Genomic DNA, 14,568 nt, shown 5'->3' with positions numbered 1-14,568 from the left:
CCAGGGATCATGACCTGAGCCGAAGGCAGAGGCTTTAACTCACTGAGCCACTCAGGCGCCCCATATAAGGTTATTTTCATTAAATTGTTTACATGTTGCTAACCTTAAATGACTTTACTGTTGCTTTTAAATTTCTTAGTGTAATTTCTAATATGATAAATGTCGGTAGATATTACCTACCCAAATAAAAGCAGTTTGCAGTGCTCATTAATTTTTAAGTGACTAAAGGAATCCTTCCACCAAAAAGATGAGGACCTTTAGACCGTTAGGCTCTTTTAGGTATCTTCCCTTAGGTCCAGGGCTTAGAGTAGATAGAGGAATGAAGTGACATCATCGTTATTTTAACAACTGTAGTTTAAAGGAGGACTTGACAAACTACAGTCTGTAGACCAAATCTAGTCCATAGGCTGTTTTGTAAATAAAATTTTATCAGAACACATACCCATTTGTTTATGTATTGTCTGTGTCTGCTTTCATACTGTAACAGCAGAGTTGAGTAGTAGCAACAGAGACCTCACAGCCCCCAAAGCCAAAAGCATGTACCATCTGGCCTTTTACAGAGTTTGTTGGCCCTTGCCTTAAATGGTCAGTTTTGTAAGATTGTTCTTAAAAATGATATAAAAAATGGAATTGTATGATAATGCATGAGCCATTTATGTCACACTTACTATTAACCTTATATTCTTTGGTGAAGAGTGAGAAACCAAGATGACTTGGTTGTCTTTTTTAAAAGTAAAATTTCTTATTTTTTTAATTCAGAAAAATATAAAGAAGAAAAGACTAGTCCATAGTTTCACTTCCAGTAATATTTCTTTTTATTTCATTAAAAATAAGTTTTCATATGGTATAAAAAAGAACAAAATGAAAATCAAAGACTGCTTCTGTGGCCTACCTAGTCATTCTCTCCAAAGATATCCATATACTGTTAATAGTTTTTAATCACTTCTTGGAGAAAATAAAAATTTATGCATATTCCAGTTTGCATTTTTTTTTAGAGACATTATATAATTTTTTATTTTTTATAAACATATATTTTTATCCCCAGGGGTACAGGTCTGTGAATCACCAGGTTTACACACTTCACAGCACTCACCAAAGCACATACCCTCCCCAATGTCCATAATCCCACCCCCTTCTCCCAAACCCCCTCCCCCCAGCAACCCTCAGTTTGTTTTGTGAGATTAAGAGTCACTTATGGTTTGTCCAGTTTGCATTTTTATATTTGAATTTTTCTTACCCCAAATTAATCATACTATATATATAATACTCTATATCCCTGACGGTAGACACTATTGGTAGGTTCTTGTACGGGTAACTTGTATTTTTAAATTTCTATTCTGTCAATACCTCCACATTTTGCTTCTTTGAGCATTTGCATTCTTTTATTTTGACAGTGTTAAATTGGCTCCGACCCAGACTGCACAGATTTATACTCCTATTATCAGTTCACTGGATTTCCTATTTTCACATACCTTCTCCAGGAGCTGTACATGATGAAATTTTTTTAATATTTTTCCATCTCATAGGAGAAAACTGATATCTTGGTGTTGTGATAAATCATGTAGATAGATATACATGAGTCAGTTTTGAGCATCCTTTTATTTACTGTTCCAAGCAGAGATGAACATCACATGCATAAAGGGGAAAAATAAGCTGTTCTACACTGCCCCAGATATTAGAATGTTAAGCGGTATTAGACTTTATGTTTCCTCTATGGATATTCCTTTGCCTTATATCCCACCACAGTTGCTAACAGTAAAATCTCAGCGTGGTCATGGCTTAAATGGAGTAACGCCTCCTGACTTGTCCTTTGGGTTCCCTATGGCATACTGAAGCTAACAGCCGTACTTGACCTCAGCCCGGACCAATGAGAAGCAAACACCCAGCTGAAGTTCACTTATCTCCATCCTGCTGCCGAGGCTGATACCAATCCAGAAGCCCTTTTAAGATCTCCAAGATAGTTTTTGGGCAGTTTTTATCCTAAAGGATAAGTAAATAAGGCTGTAATAAAATACATATTCACCAAGCTAAATGTGATCAAAATTTGGTAAAATTACATATATTTTAGTTTCTAGGAAGTCAAACCAAAAACTAGGCCATTTAGGGGCACCTGGGCTCAGTAGGTTAAAGCCTCTGCTTTCAGCTCAGGTCATGATCTCAGGGTCCTGGGATCGAGCGCCACATCGGGCTCTCTGCTCAGTAGGGAGCCTGCTCCCCTTCTTCTCTGCCTGCCTCTCTGCCTACTTGTGATCTCTGTCTGTCAAATAAATAAATAAAATCTTTTTTAAAAAATAGGTCATTTAAAGATGACTGTTAGACCTTGCTCTGCATACTAAAATTACACTGTAAATTTATGAAAATGGTCACATCCTCTATCTTTATTGTATTCTAACCATTAGATGTGAAAAGGACCTAAACAAGTTTAGATTTGAAGAATTTTATAAACTGATCAAATTATAATAATGATCCAGAGAAAGAAAGTAAGGGCAAGAATTTATATAATGATAGCTTTTTATTTTATCTTCAGCCATTAATTAGACTAAAACATTCGTTGTTGTTGTTGTTTTTTTTAATTTCATTTCTTTTCAGTGTTCCAGAGTTCACTGGGCTAAAACATTCTTTAACAAACAAAAGAAAAAACTGTGTGAAATTAAGATATAGCAGTAGTTTCACACAAAAAAATGTGTGAAATTAAGATGCAGCTACTTATATTAAAGAGTAGCATCTGAGATTAGCAATGCAGTTCTTTGAAGTATTTTTAAAGTTTGCTCTCATATTTTATCATCTTGTTTTTTTCTTAGTTCTTCAAAATTAGGAACACCAGGATTTTAGAATGCTTCCACACTCCTACCCAAGACAAATGTTTTTGATTAACGGAGAGATATTTGTAATCTCTCCTGTTATTAAAACTCTGAAAGCTCCTCTCTGAGTTAAAGACAGGTATTAATAGCAGAGTCATTTTCCATTTAATGCAGCGTTGACTTTGTTCATTTGCCAAAAGTGCCTGCTACTGTGTGCTGTAGGATTTGAAGGATTTGCACATATTTAGTAGATAGAAAAACATGTTGGAAGATGATACCAAATTCAAGGTAGGTGTTATCTTTAGGGAGGGTGGAGGAAGAGGGAGAGGGTGAAGAGAATCAGACAAGCTGTATCTGTAAGGTCTTAGGTCTTTGGGAAATGAAGACCAAAAAACAGCAAAATATGAATGTATTTAATCTGGGTATAGAATATGTGGATGTCCATCTTATTATTTTCTGTGCTTTTCTGCTGCTAGCATAAAATAAATAGTAAAAACATGTTTTTGTTTACTTTCAGAAAGAAATACGTAGCTCCTTGGTTCTCTCAATGTTGCAACAAATGTTAATGGAAGATAAGGCAGATTTAGTAAGAGAAGCTGTAATCAAAAGCCTCGGTATCATTATGGGATACATTGATGATCCAGACAAATATCAACAGGTATGTTTTTCAGAATTAACCCCATTTATTCCATTATAAAATTCCAAATAAGTTAATATTCCAAATCTCTGATTCAGCTACTCAGTAATACATAGTAGGAATGGTAGGTATGTCAGCTTATGGCTGCCTTGTTCAGTTCAGAAGAAAGAGTGCTAGGATTCATTTACAATCTCCACCATAGTATTGTGGCGGGAAATTGGCAACATGCATGCCATGTTTACCACCTTTTCTCTTTGGTTTTCGCATCAATGGATACGTGACATTTTCTTTCAAGAAAATAGGAATGATAGGATTATGGATGGCTTGCTTTCTTGCTTAAATGTTTTCTAAATGTACTGCAGTGTATACTTACTGCTTTTTTATTGAGGAGCTTTTTTTTTTGTAAGCTTATTCTTTTAAAAATCTTAATTTTACCTGTTTCTTTTTGGCAGGGTTTTGAATTGTTGCTGTCAGCTTTGGGTGATCCCTCAGAAAGAGTAGTTAGTGCAACACATCAAGTATTTTTACCGGCTTATGCTGCCTGGACTACAGAACTTGGAAATTTACAGTCTCATCTTATACCTACATTGCTGAACAAGATAGAAAAACTTCTCAGGGTAAATGCTTTCTTTATGTATACAGTTTACAGAAATTAAAAGGTTTGTTCTAAATCATCTTGAAAGAATGCTGGAGAGCAAAGACAGAAAATACCACTTGGCTGAACATTCTGATAATTTACCAGTTAAAGATTTTTATTGGAGTGGAGCCAAGAGAGATTTGAGGAAGTTCTGCTTTGCGAAAGCCAGGTGAAAAAGGAAATGAAGTAGCACCTTTGTGGAACTCACTTGTACATTATTGAGAAAGCTAGCTCTGCCTTGTCTCTTCTGAAGATTTAAAGATTTTGGGTAATGTATCAGCTCCAGTTCCCGGAATGCAGAGCTGACTCAAATACTAGTCTCTAAAGCTTTCTTACATGTCGTCAAATGCTTTAACTGTGTTTCCCTCACCGCAGTAGTTCATTAAACACTTTTTTTAACCGAGTAAAAGAAAGGAAGAAAAGTTGAAAAAAAGATAGTAACTTCTTGATTTAATTTTTATACTAGAGGTCCCTTTTAGGGTCTAGAAGAAAAACTAATGTTTCTTTAATGGCTCTTACGTGCATTTGAGTAAATACCTTATAAATAAAACATTATTATTTCATTCTTACAAGTCTTTGAATTTTATTTTGGTTTTGGCGTGGAAACTGAGCATTTAGGGAACCTGCCCAAGGTCTTATAGCCGTTAAATGACAGGTTTGGGTCACTTAACCATTCTACCCCCAGATTTTTAAGAATCTATAAGGCTCTTGCCTTGTAACTACTCTGTAGACAGTCTTAGATGTATCCACACATATTTATTTAATTTTTAAAAATTGAGCTGTTTTTTCTGTAAATTTAAAAATGGGTATTAAAAAAACTATGGATAACTAGACTGAAGTATATCTTTTTGTGAAACCTAGGAAATTTTTTAAAGCACTTTTTTTAATGTTTGCATTCCTTCTACCTGGAAATTATCCATACCTTTGTTTTTCTTTTTCCATTTCATAACATGGTTAATTCCATTTTGCTGTTAAACATATCTGTAGTATTCAGCATAGGTAATTCTTCCATGAAGAGATTAACTAATTTAGAAGTTGATAGTATGTAACTCATGTGTCTGGTATTTCTGACACAGTTGTTATTTTACAGCATAGTAATGACATCTCAAGTGGATTTGAATAGCAGTAAACACTTTTGTCTCTAATGATTCTATTTTCTACTTTAACATTTGGTTTCTGTGCTCCATACTGATCCTTTTTTTTCTTTCTGTTTTCTCTTTCTTTTGTTTCCTTTTGAAGTTTTTTCTCCTACATTTCATCTGTGCTTTGAATTATTTTAAAATGCTTTCAGTGCTGGCAAATATAGACACCAAATCTGTAAAAGATTGGAAGTCGAAGGAAAGTAGCAAGCACTGCTGCTGGTTTAACCGTTTAACATTTAAAATGATTCATGGGGCTCACTTTAATTTCTTTATTCCGACTTATAAAATTTCAAAGGATAAGATCCTCTTAAAAGAAAAAAATCCCCATAAAAGAAGTTTCATACAAATGGAAATGACTGATGTCCACCGTAAAGTGTTCCATATAAAAAATTATATTACTTTTATAGTGACTTAGTGCTTCTTCACATTTTCATGTACTTAGAGAAATTAAGAAAAATAAAGAAATTAAGAAAAGATGCATGGACATCTCCGTTAGGTGCTATGCTACGAGTCTACCATACAAATCTTTAAATGTTTTATTCATAGCCACAGAAAGGAAGAGCATTATAAATACCTAATTTCAGAAAACTAAAACTAGCTTCCACCTCCTTATGTTTCAGGAAGGAGAGCACGGGCTGGATGAACATAAGCTCCACATGTATCTTTCTGCTTTGCAGTCCTTGATCCCATCTCTCTTTGCATTAGTGCTACAGAATGCACCTTTCTCCAGCAAAGCCAAGCTTCATGGTGAAGTGCCACAGATAGAAGGTACTGAACTTAAATTATGAAAGGAAGATGTAGAACATGAGCAGCTTAGCTTCCCAAAGAATTGTTTTTATTTAAACTTCTAAAAATCACTTTATATGACAGCATGATTATTAAAATACATGTGTGGAATCTCGTGGTCATAGATTGTGTGATAGCTAAGTTAAACTGTGGCTTCATCTTTTATGAAAAAACCTCATGGTATTATTTTATAATATTTGTACTTTCATTCCAATCCTAACCTATAGTCTTTCTATAACTTTTTTTCCAGTGGCCGAAGTAAGTTTTCTTTCATTAATAGAGCTGAATCAATGAAAAGATCACTGAACAGTTACTAGTGCCACTTTATGAAGCTTATCATTTCCACTTTCTTTATATTTTTTTCTGCCCCATCTGTTTCATCTTACTTTCAGTAGGGGAAGGTAAATTTAATTACTCTTTTCTCCTTGTCCTTGATAGAAATATAAGCATTTGTAGCAGATTCTTTTTTTTTCTCCAAAGAAGGAATATATCTTAGTTTCAGAAATTGTGACATTCATAGCAAAAGCCCGTCTCCTCTCAGTGACCACCTAACTAGTAAGTGACCTTTGATCCATGGCACTTAGTAACCCCACTGCACCCAACCCCCAGGATAAAAAGTGGCTATAGACCAGCTATTACTTTGTAGGAGATCCCTTTGCAACATCTTCAGATTTATGAAATTGTCCATGTCTCTAACTGGCTTCTGATAGACAAAAGAATAACACTGAGAACATAAACAGACAATGTTTTTAAGAATTGCAGTTTTCATGTAAACTGTGGGCTACCTTTAATCTTTGGGATATGAAGCTATGTCCCAAGAATACACAAATCATTGAATGTCTGTTTTACTGGAAAAATTGAGAATGGATGGAGTAGAGTTAATTTAACATTTCAAAATATTATTGAGGAGAAGGAAAATTCAGACTTCTAAGAAAGGTCTTCCTAAAGCATTCACAGCCGTCTGCTTTGGGTTCTACCCCTTCATGTATTAAGGTTCCTTGTCTGCTTAGGGGCTTTCCTACTTCTAATTCTATCTTTCTTTTTCTGTCTTGCCATATTGGTTTGCTAAGGCTGCAGTAACAAAATACCACAAACTGAAATTTATTGTCTTGCAGTTCTAAAAGCTAGAGGTTTCAGATCAATTTGTCAGCAGGGTTGGTTCCTTCTGATGGCTCTGAGGAAGAAGTTGGTCCATGCCTCTCTCCTTGCTTCTGATGGTTTGCTGGCAGTCTTGGTCATTCTTTTGCATATAGATGCCATCACCCTGATCTCTGCCTTCATTTCCATGCTTCCATGCTTCCTTCCTCCATGCTTCCTCTGTGTGTGTCTGTCTCTATGTCCAGATTCTCCCCTTTTATAAGATCAGTCATATTGGACTAAAGGCCCCCTGACTCCAGTATGACTTTATCTTATCTAATTATATCTGCAACAATACTATTTCCAAATAAGGTCATATTCTGAGATTCTAGGGATTAGAACGTCATAGGAATTTTTGGGGGGTCAGGGGGATACATACATAGTTCAACCTATAATATTTGCTATCATCCTTTTCATTCATGTATTTAACAAATGACTCTTGAATGTTTCCTTTTGCCAGCCAGGTGCTGGAGAGTAGATGAAAATGGTCAAAACAAGTGCTTTAACATCCTGAACATATTTCTTCTATCATTTATGTGAACTTTGCTTGTGATTATGTCTTCAGACCAAAAATAATCTTTTCTTTTTAACCCACACAGATATTTTTCTTACCAGTTTACTCTACAGCATTAGCTAAATCTTTATGTCAGGCACTATCTTAAACACTTTGGATCATTCATGAATAAAATAGACATAACTTTCTGCCATCATTGAACTTATATTCTAGTGAGAGGAAAACATACTAAAGAGTCCTAACAACTGTTAGGTTGCTGGATAATTGTGTTTATTTTATTGATAATAAAATGCTGGTATTTTGCCAGCCTATTAAAATGCCATTCTGGGGACATTTCTATATTGTTATAAATTAGATACTCATATTTTAAAATGTTCTCTTAAACAGAATCATGTTGGGCGCCTAGATGGCTCAGTGGGTTAAGCCTCTGCCTTTGGCTCAGGTCATGATCTCAGGGTCCTGGGATGGAGTCCCGCATAGGTCCCTCTGCTCAGCTGGGGGCCTGCTTCCCTTCCTCTCTCTCGCCTGCCTCTCTGCCTACTTGTGATCTCTCTCTGTCAAATAAATAAATAAAATCTTTAAAAAGAATCCTGTTTTGAGACTCTTGAACCATTCTGACTACTTACCTATAATAACTGAGTTATTCAAGTAATTGCTTATTTCTTGACATTATTTTGCTTCTATTAGACCTACCTTTAAATCTTTTTTAGACCTCACTCTCCCTATAATTAATTTTGATGTATCTATTTTACTTTAAACTGTTCGATTGGGGCGCCTGGGTGGCTCAGTAGTTAAGAGTCTGCCTTCGGCTCCGATCATGATTCCAGGGTCTTGGGATCAAGCCCCGCAACTGGCTCCCTGCTTGGCAAGGAGCCTGCTTCTCCCTCTCCCTCTGCCTACCCCTCTGCCTACCCCTCTGCCTACCTCTCTGCCTACCTGTGCTCTCTCTCTTTCTCTCTGTCAAATAAATAAATAAATAAACTGTTCAGTTATTTTTCAATAATTTGTTAGTGTTTTTGAAGAAATAACATTAATTCTATCATAGTATAGCAGATTGTTACAAATATGATATAATCCTGTTTGAAATTATATCAGATATGCCTTGCCATGATATATTTCTATATGAAGTACAAATATCCCTCACAATTCATATTTGTATGACTCATGGGTTGAGATACAGTGAGAATTCCAGCAGAAACCCAGATAGTGAGAAATACCATATTACCCAAACTCATGTTATTTGTTGGTTGGTATATTAGGATAACAAATAGGAGAGTCCAGGGGCACCTGGGTAACTCAGTGGGTTAAGCCTCTGCCTTCAGCTCAGGTCATGATCTCACAGTCCTGGGATCGAGCCCCGCATTGGGCTCTCTGCTCAGTGGGGAGCCTGCTTCCACCCCACCCCCACCTGGTGCTCTGCCTGCTTGTGATCTCTCTCTCTCTCTCTGTCAAATAAATAAATAAAATCTTTGGGGAAAAGAAAAACAAAAACAACAAATAGGAGAGTCTGGCTAGCAAAGGATGATCTTTATCTGATCTGAACTTAACATATTGTTAAAAGCCTTGGGCAGCATAAAAAGATAATAACATCTTAATTTTGTCTTTGAGCCTTTTAAAAAATTATGTGTATTTCATGTTTTCTTAAGTTTACTAATAATTATTAATCCATTAATATGTTTGAGACAATTCTGTATATTTGTGTCTTTTTAGGATATTAGTCACTATATAGGAGTTTCTAACAGTGAATGAGGTGTTGGCATGTATTATTCATTTAATAGCCATCAAAAAGTGTTCTCTTAATAACTTGGGATCTATTAGGATCTGTAAGATCATAAATTTTATTGATATGTTTACAAATTTAAAATATGTTGGTTATAGCTTCATGTTTTATTTACATAATTTTATAAGTTCTTCCGTTTTCCCCCCAAATTTTTAACGTATATTCTTGGGAGCCTCCCTGGTTATAATATTTATAGTATATTTTGCCTTATCTTTCTGGTCACTGGTTTTTTGTACTTTATATTAAGCTAATATTTCTCAAACTATGGAAATTTTTTAAATTAAGTATTTAATATTAGAGATTAAATATGTAAGAAACCTGTTCGGCTCAAGCTTTAATGTATTTTATGTCACTATTCTCTGGTATTCATTATTTCCCCAGTATTAATCTATTAGTTGCTTACTGCCTGAAGTATCATATTTGTCATATTTACTATTTCATAGTTATAAACAATCTGGTAGATTTAACAAGTATTTCTGTTTTTTTTTTAATTGAATTCACTTTTGTCCGACATCTTTGGGCCAATTTTAATTTAACCTAAATGAAATTTTAATCTTCATTAGCAAACTATGTCATTACAGTATTTGCTTATTAACTATTTAGTTTCATAAAATCTTAATTTTTGAGATTTGTTTAACTCATTCACATGTGACAAGAATTTGTTTCATTTTTTTTCCTTAAAAAATGTAAAGTTTTTATGGACATTGGGGAGGGTTTTTGCTATGGTGAGTGCTGTAAAGTGTATAAACCTGGCGATTCACAGGTACCCCTGGGGCTAATAATACATTATATGTTTATTAAAAAAATAAAAATAAATTATTGAAAAAAATAAAAATAAGATAATCAAACAAAAAAAGATAAAGTTTATAATAAGGTAATTAAATATCAGGAGGCAGAATCTTAGTTTCCTTTGGACAGAACAGTTCATTTCACAAATGGCCATTTTCACATGATTTATTTTGTTTTTATTATTTATAGTGACTAGGTTCCCTCGGCCTATGTCGCCTCTTCAAGATGTATCTACAATAATCGGAAGTCGTGAGCAATTGGCAGTGCTACTACAACTTTATGATTACCAGCTGGAACATGAGGGGACAACAGGCTGGGAGACTTTACTATGGGTTGTCAATCAGTTGTAAGTTCCTGCCTCCCTTTTCATTTCATACACCTCTGTCAGTTGAATGGAAGATAGCTCACTGTGTTTAGCCTTGGCACTGAGGGACAAAATATAAAAAATATAACTTAACATAATTGGCATTATCTGTGATAAACTTCTTTCGGAGAGGAGATTTATACTACTGGATATATAGTTATTTTCTATGCAAATGGTGCTGCTGAACTGTGTCAGAATGACCTATCTGCTGCCTTGTTGTTGTTAATAGGGGTGATGGATTTTAAACTACATCCAGATTCTCATTGTTCAAACTAAAATGGATGCCACGTTAGCCAAGCTTTTATGTGAAGCATCAAATCCAGTAATTTATGTCTCAACTTCATAGTTAGAACGCTACCATTAAGGTTCCTATATTTTATGGCAAGCAGTAAAAATATAGAAGCAGTTTATAGAACAGAATATAAGCTTAAAACCCTCCAAAGCATCTCAGACTACTCCTATGATTTGCAAGTTTGCTGACTATGAAAAGCAAATCAGTGGGTGCCTGGATGGCTCAGTTAGGTCTGGATCTCAGCCTTAGGTCTTGATCTCAGGGCTGTGAGTTCAAGCCCCGTGTTGGGCTCCATGCTGGGCATAGAAAAAAAAAAGAAAACAAAAGCAAAACAAGAGGTTGTTAGATTTGCATTGTTTCAGAAATTAGCAAGGAAACAGAAATTTATATGTATCCCCTGCCTATTTTTCTTTCCTTTCACATTTAGGTTGCCACAACTTATAGAAATAGTTGGCAAAATTAATGTTACTTCAACTGCCTGTGTCCATGAATTCTCCAGATTTTTCTGGCGCCTTTGCCGGACATTTGGCAAAATTTTTACAAACACTAAGGTAAAAACTTGTATTCCATGTTTTCTTATGTGCAAGAGATACAGAAATGTAATGTGTTAATTAATGCTGTAACAGAGTAAATAAAAGCATGAGCCCTTCCTTTAGCCTAATTATCTTTTAATATCTTAGAAAAATGTGATAGTAAAAGAAAATTCTAGTCAGTAGTATTCTCATCTTTACTGGTTTTCAGATGATTTAGTCTGAACTTAGTTTATATCCAGATTTGGATATAAGATCTACTCACTGTAGATATCTTGAAGATTTCCAGCATAGGAATCAGTTAGGGAACTCAACTGCAATTCTTTGATGTGCTCCTCCTGTTTTACCATCTACCCCAGATTCAGGGGGGTGACTGTTCGCTCAGCACACTTTGGTCAAAACTCCAGGCGATGGTGGAACCAAAGTAGCTTATACAGAGGACTTGCTGCAAGGATCCAGCTCTTAGAATAGCAGGGACACTTGAGGTTAATGCTGCATCTTTCAGTCACTGCCAGCAGTATTGTTTGTCAGTCACTGCCAGCAGTATTGTTTGTCACATTTGCACATCCAGATTATTTTATAGTTTTAGACAATTAAAACCGGAATGTCCTTAGATCCCAATTTCCTCTTTAATCATTTGTCTTGCTGGCATATTATTAAGCCAGTTCTTTAGAGACCTGATAAAAACATTGAAAGATACAGTTGCTATAATCAAATGCTAAACAAGATGTTTAAAAGGTAAGAATTTTGTGCAGCTCTTTACTACTAACTGTTACTTTACTCTGTAGTTACTGAAATATTTAAAGTAAAGTAGTTTGGTATAGCAGACTGGACAAAATTCAGAAAATGGGTTATAACATTATTATATTTGTGACCCATAATAAATAATTAAGTTGTTTGGGCCTGTGTGAAATCAAGTCACTTCTGTGTGTGAAATAAAAAATCACTTCAGTGTCTTTGTTCTATGATTCTGTAGATTAATCTTTTAACAGGGGCTTCACCTCAGCTTAAGTTGAATATGTAAGTTATTATGCTGACCTGCTGATAGGAGAGCAAAAACCAGACCTTGATGCCACTGTAGAAGAAACAGGATCATTTTACATTTTTCACTAACGTCTAATTGTTAAATATAATTTGATCTTATGGTTGTCAACATTGGCAAGCAAATTGTTTGACAACTCTGAAAGAAGTGGCTATTATTTAAAAAAGGAGAGAAGAAAAAGAAGTAAGTAGGAGTCTGCTTTAGCATTTAGCAGTTAAGTGGCTGGCTTCAGTGGCCTGAAATCTGAAGTTTGTGATAATGTTAACAAAAAAACTGAAATAAGCATTTACTCTAACTTAAAAATTATAATTAAATTCTGTATTTGATGTTTAAATTTATATTTTAAGGAAGTTAAAATCTAAGCAGATTGATATTAAATGATGAATATATTACTTATTGAATACATTAAATGAATGGAATTTCCTTTTCATTCCTTTTAAATAAGCAAATGTTTAAAAAATAAATCTAATCATATAGTAATATTTACCTAAACAATCTTTCTATCATCAAGTTCAGTTTTAGGAGGTATCTATTTCAAGCACTGAAAATCATCTTGGTAATTATCTTAATTTAGTGAAGGAAACCAAAGGCCCTTGAGAAAAACTTACTGACTTGAATTGATTTTGAAAATACTTTTTCTCTAAAGGTGTTGTTTTCAGTAACTTGCCTTTTATTTTATTCTAAGCCTCTTAGAAATTGTTATATTTCTTAACCACTCTAATAGTCTATAAAGCAAAGCAAATAAATAGTAGCAATAGTAGTAAACATTTTACTTAATTTAATCATCAGTTGATGCATTGGATCTAAAATTTTGTATCTTCTTTGGCTTGCTTAGGTAAAACCTCAGTTCCAGGAGATTTTAAGACTGTCTGAAGAAAACATTGGTAGGTTCATTGTTATTACTTTTTAAAAACAATTGAATTGCTTCACTTAGGAAAAATACTATATTTGTTATATGCACATTGTAAACTAGCAAGTACATGTGAAAGTATACGTGAAAAGGAAAACTGTTTCTTGGTTTTACAGCTGTGTCACATCTAATCTCTTCCCTGTGAGATTGTGGTGAGATTAATCTTTGCTAATTTGATTATAAATATCTACCTTCTTTGTAATTAAACTGACCTAAGACTGAGTTTCTCAAACTGAGTACTTGTAGCCTTATAGGTTTGAAGTGGTATATTCAAGATACTGAAAATTATAAAATAAAGGGCCTCTACATCATAATTAGTTATTTAAAGCTTTTAAAATTAAAACAAATATAGTGGAAGAGAATGTATGGTATGCATAAACATTCTTAAAATGAAACTACATGCTTGAATGGAGAGTTCTAGCCTCTCTATTGATAGTTTTCACTCATCTGTCTTAAGAAGTCTAGTTATAGCACCATTGGCCTAAGAACTCATCTCATTTCTTAATGGATCTTAGGTCCCTGTGTATTTTTCTAGTTCCTAAGAATTGAAAAATGTTAGAAGGGAAAATGTACAGCCTCCCTCTTTTTTTTTTTTTTTTTTTTTGAACTTGGTTGATTTGGGATAGATAAATAATTCTTATCTCAGTTCAGTCCTGCCTTAGTGATTTGGTTCGAGTGATCTACAAAATTCCACCTTGGGCTGTCCTCAGAGAGAAAAATAAAACATAAGATTTTTTTTTTTGACAGATGCTTCCCAAAATTTGTATTTTTTTAAAAGGATTGATATTTGGAATGCCTAGTAGTTGGTATTATCTGTTCAGTTATTAATTCTGATGATAAATTAGTAAAGAATACTTACATATTTTAGAAACTGACAGCTTTTAGAATTATTCAGTTATCTCTGAATGTTAGCTGTTCATGTAGGAAGAGATTATTAATCCCTCTGTATATAGTCTGTATCTCTGAATCCAATTTAGACCTATGTTCCTAACCTCAGATTTAACTCTCAAATAGCATATCAGTATTACCCCTAAGGAAAAAAAATTAATCTTATTAAGAGAATAAGCAAACCTCAAATACTAATTGATGTGAAATGGAACTTTCTTTTTTGTTATAATTCTTTCAGGGCAGTTAGTTAAATTTCTTTATGTACTATGTACTACTTTCTGAAAAGAATTTGGAGCAATATAAAAAAAGAAAAATGTAA

General features: G+C 34.2%; 1 protein-coding gene across 9 annotated transcripts in view; it reads left to right on the top strand.

Annotated features, from left to right (window-relative positions):
* Window positions 1-14,568, top strand: part of RELCH (RAB11 binding and LisH domain, coiled-coil and HEAT repeat containing) — a 107,889-nt gene that overhangs the window by 59,320 nt on the left and 34,001 nt on the right. For all 9 annotated transcript variants that reach the window (XR_014302869.1, XR_014302870.1, XR_014302871.1 and 6 more), the window contains 6 exons: window positions 3,319-3,459; window positions 3,891-4,055; window positions 5,838-5,985; window positions 10,413-10,569; window positions 11,307-11,430; window positions 13,287-13,335. Coding sequence is in view for 6 of the 9 variants with exons in the window: in XM_082699372.1 (XP_082555498.1) it covers window positions 3,319-3,459; window positions 3,891-4,055; window positions 5,838-5,985; window positions 10,413-10,569; window positions 11,307-11,430; window positions 13,287-13,335 (784 nt within the window). In the remaining 3 variants the exon portion in view is untranslated. The remainder of the gene's footprint in view (window positions 1-3,318; window positions 3,460-3,890; window positions 4,056-5,837; window positions 5,986-10,412; window positions 10,570-11,306; window positions 11,431-13,286; window positions 13,336-14,568) is intronic.

The sequence above is a fragment of the Mustela nivalis genome, assembly GCF_964662115.1.
Source record: "Mustela nivalis genome assembly, chromosome: 14".
Lineage (NCBI taxonomy): Eukaryota > Metazoa > Chordata > Mammalia > Carnivora > Mustelidae > Mustela > Mustela nivalis.
This window is presented reverse-complemented; position numbering and strand designations above follow the sequence as displayed.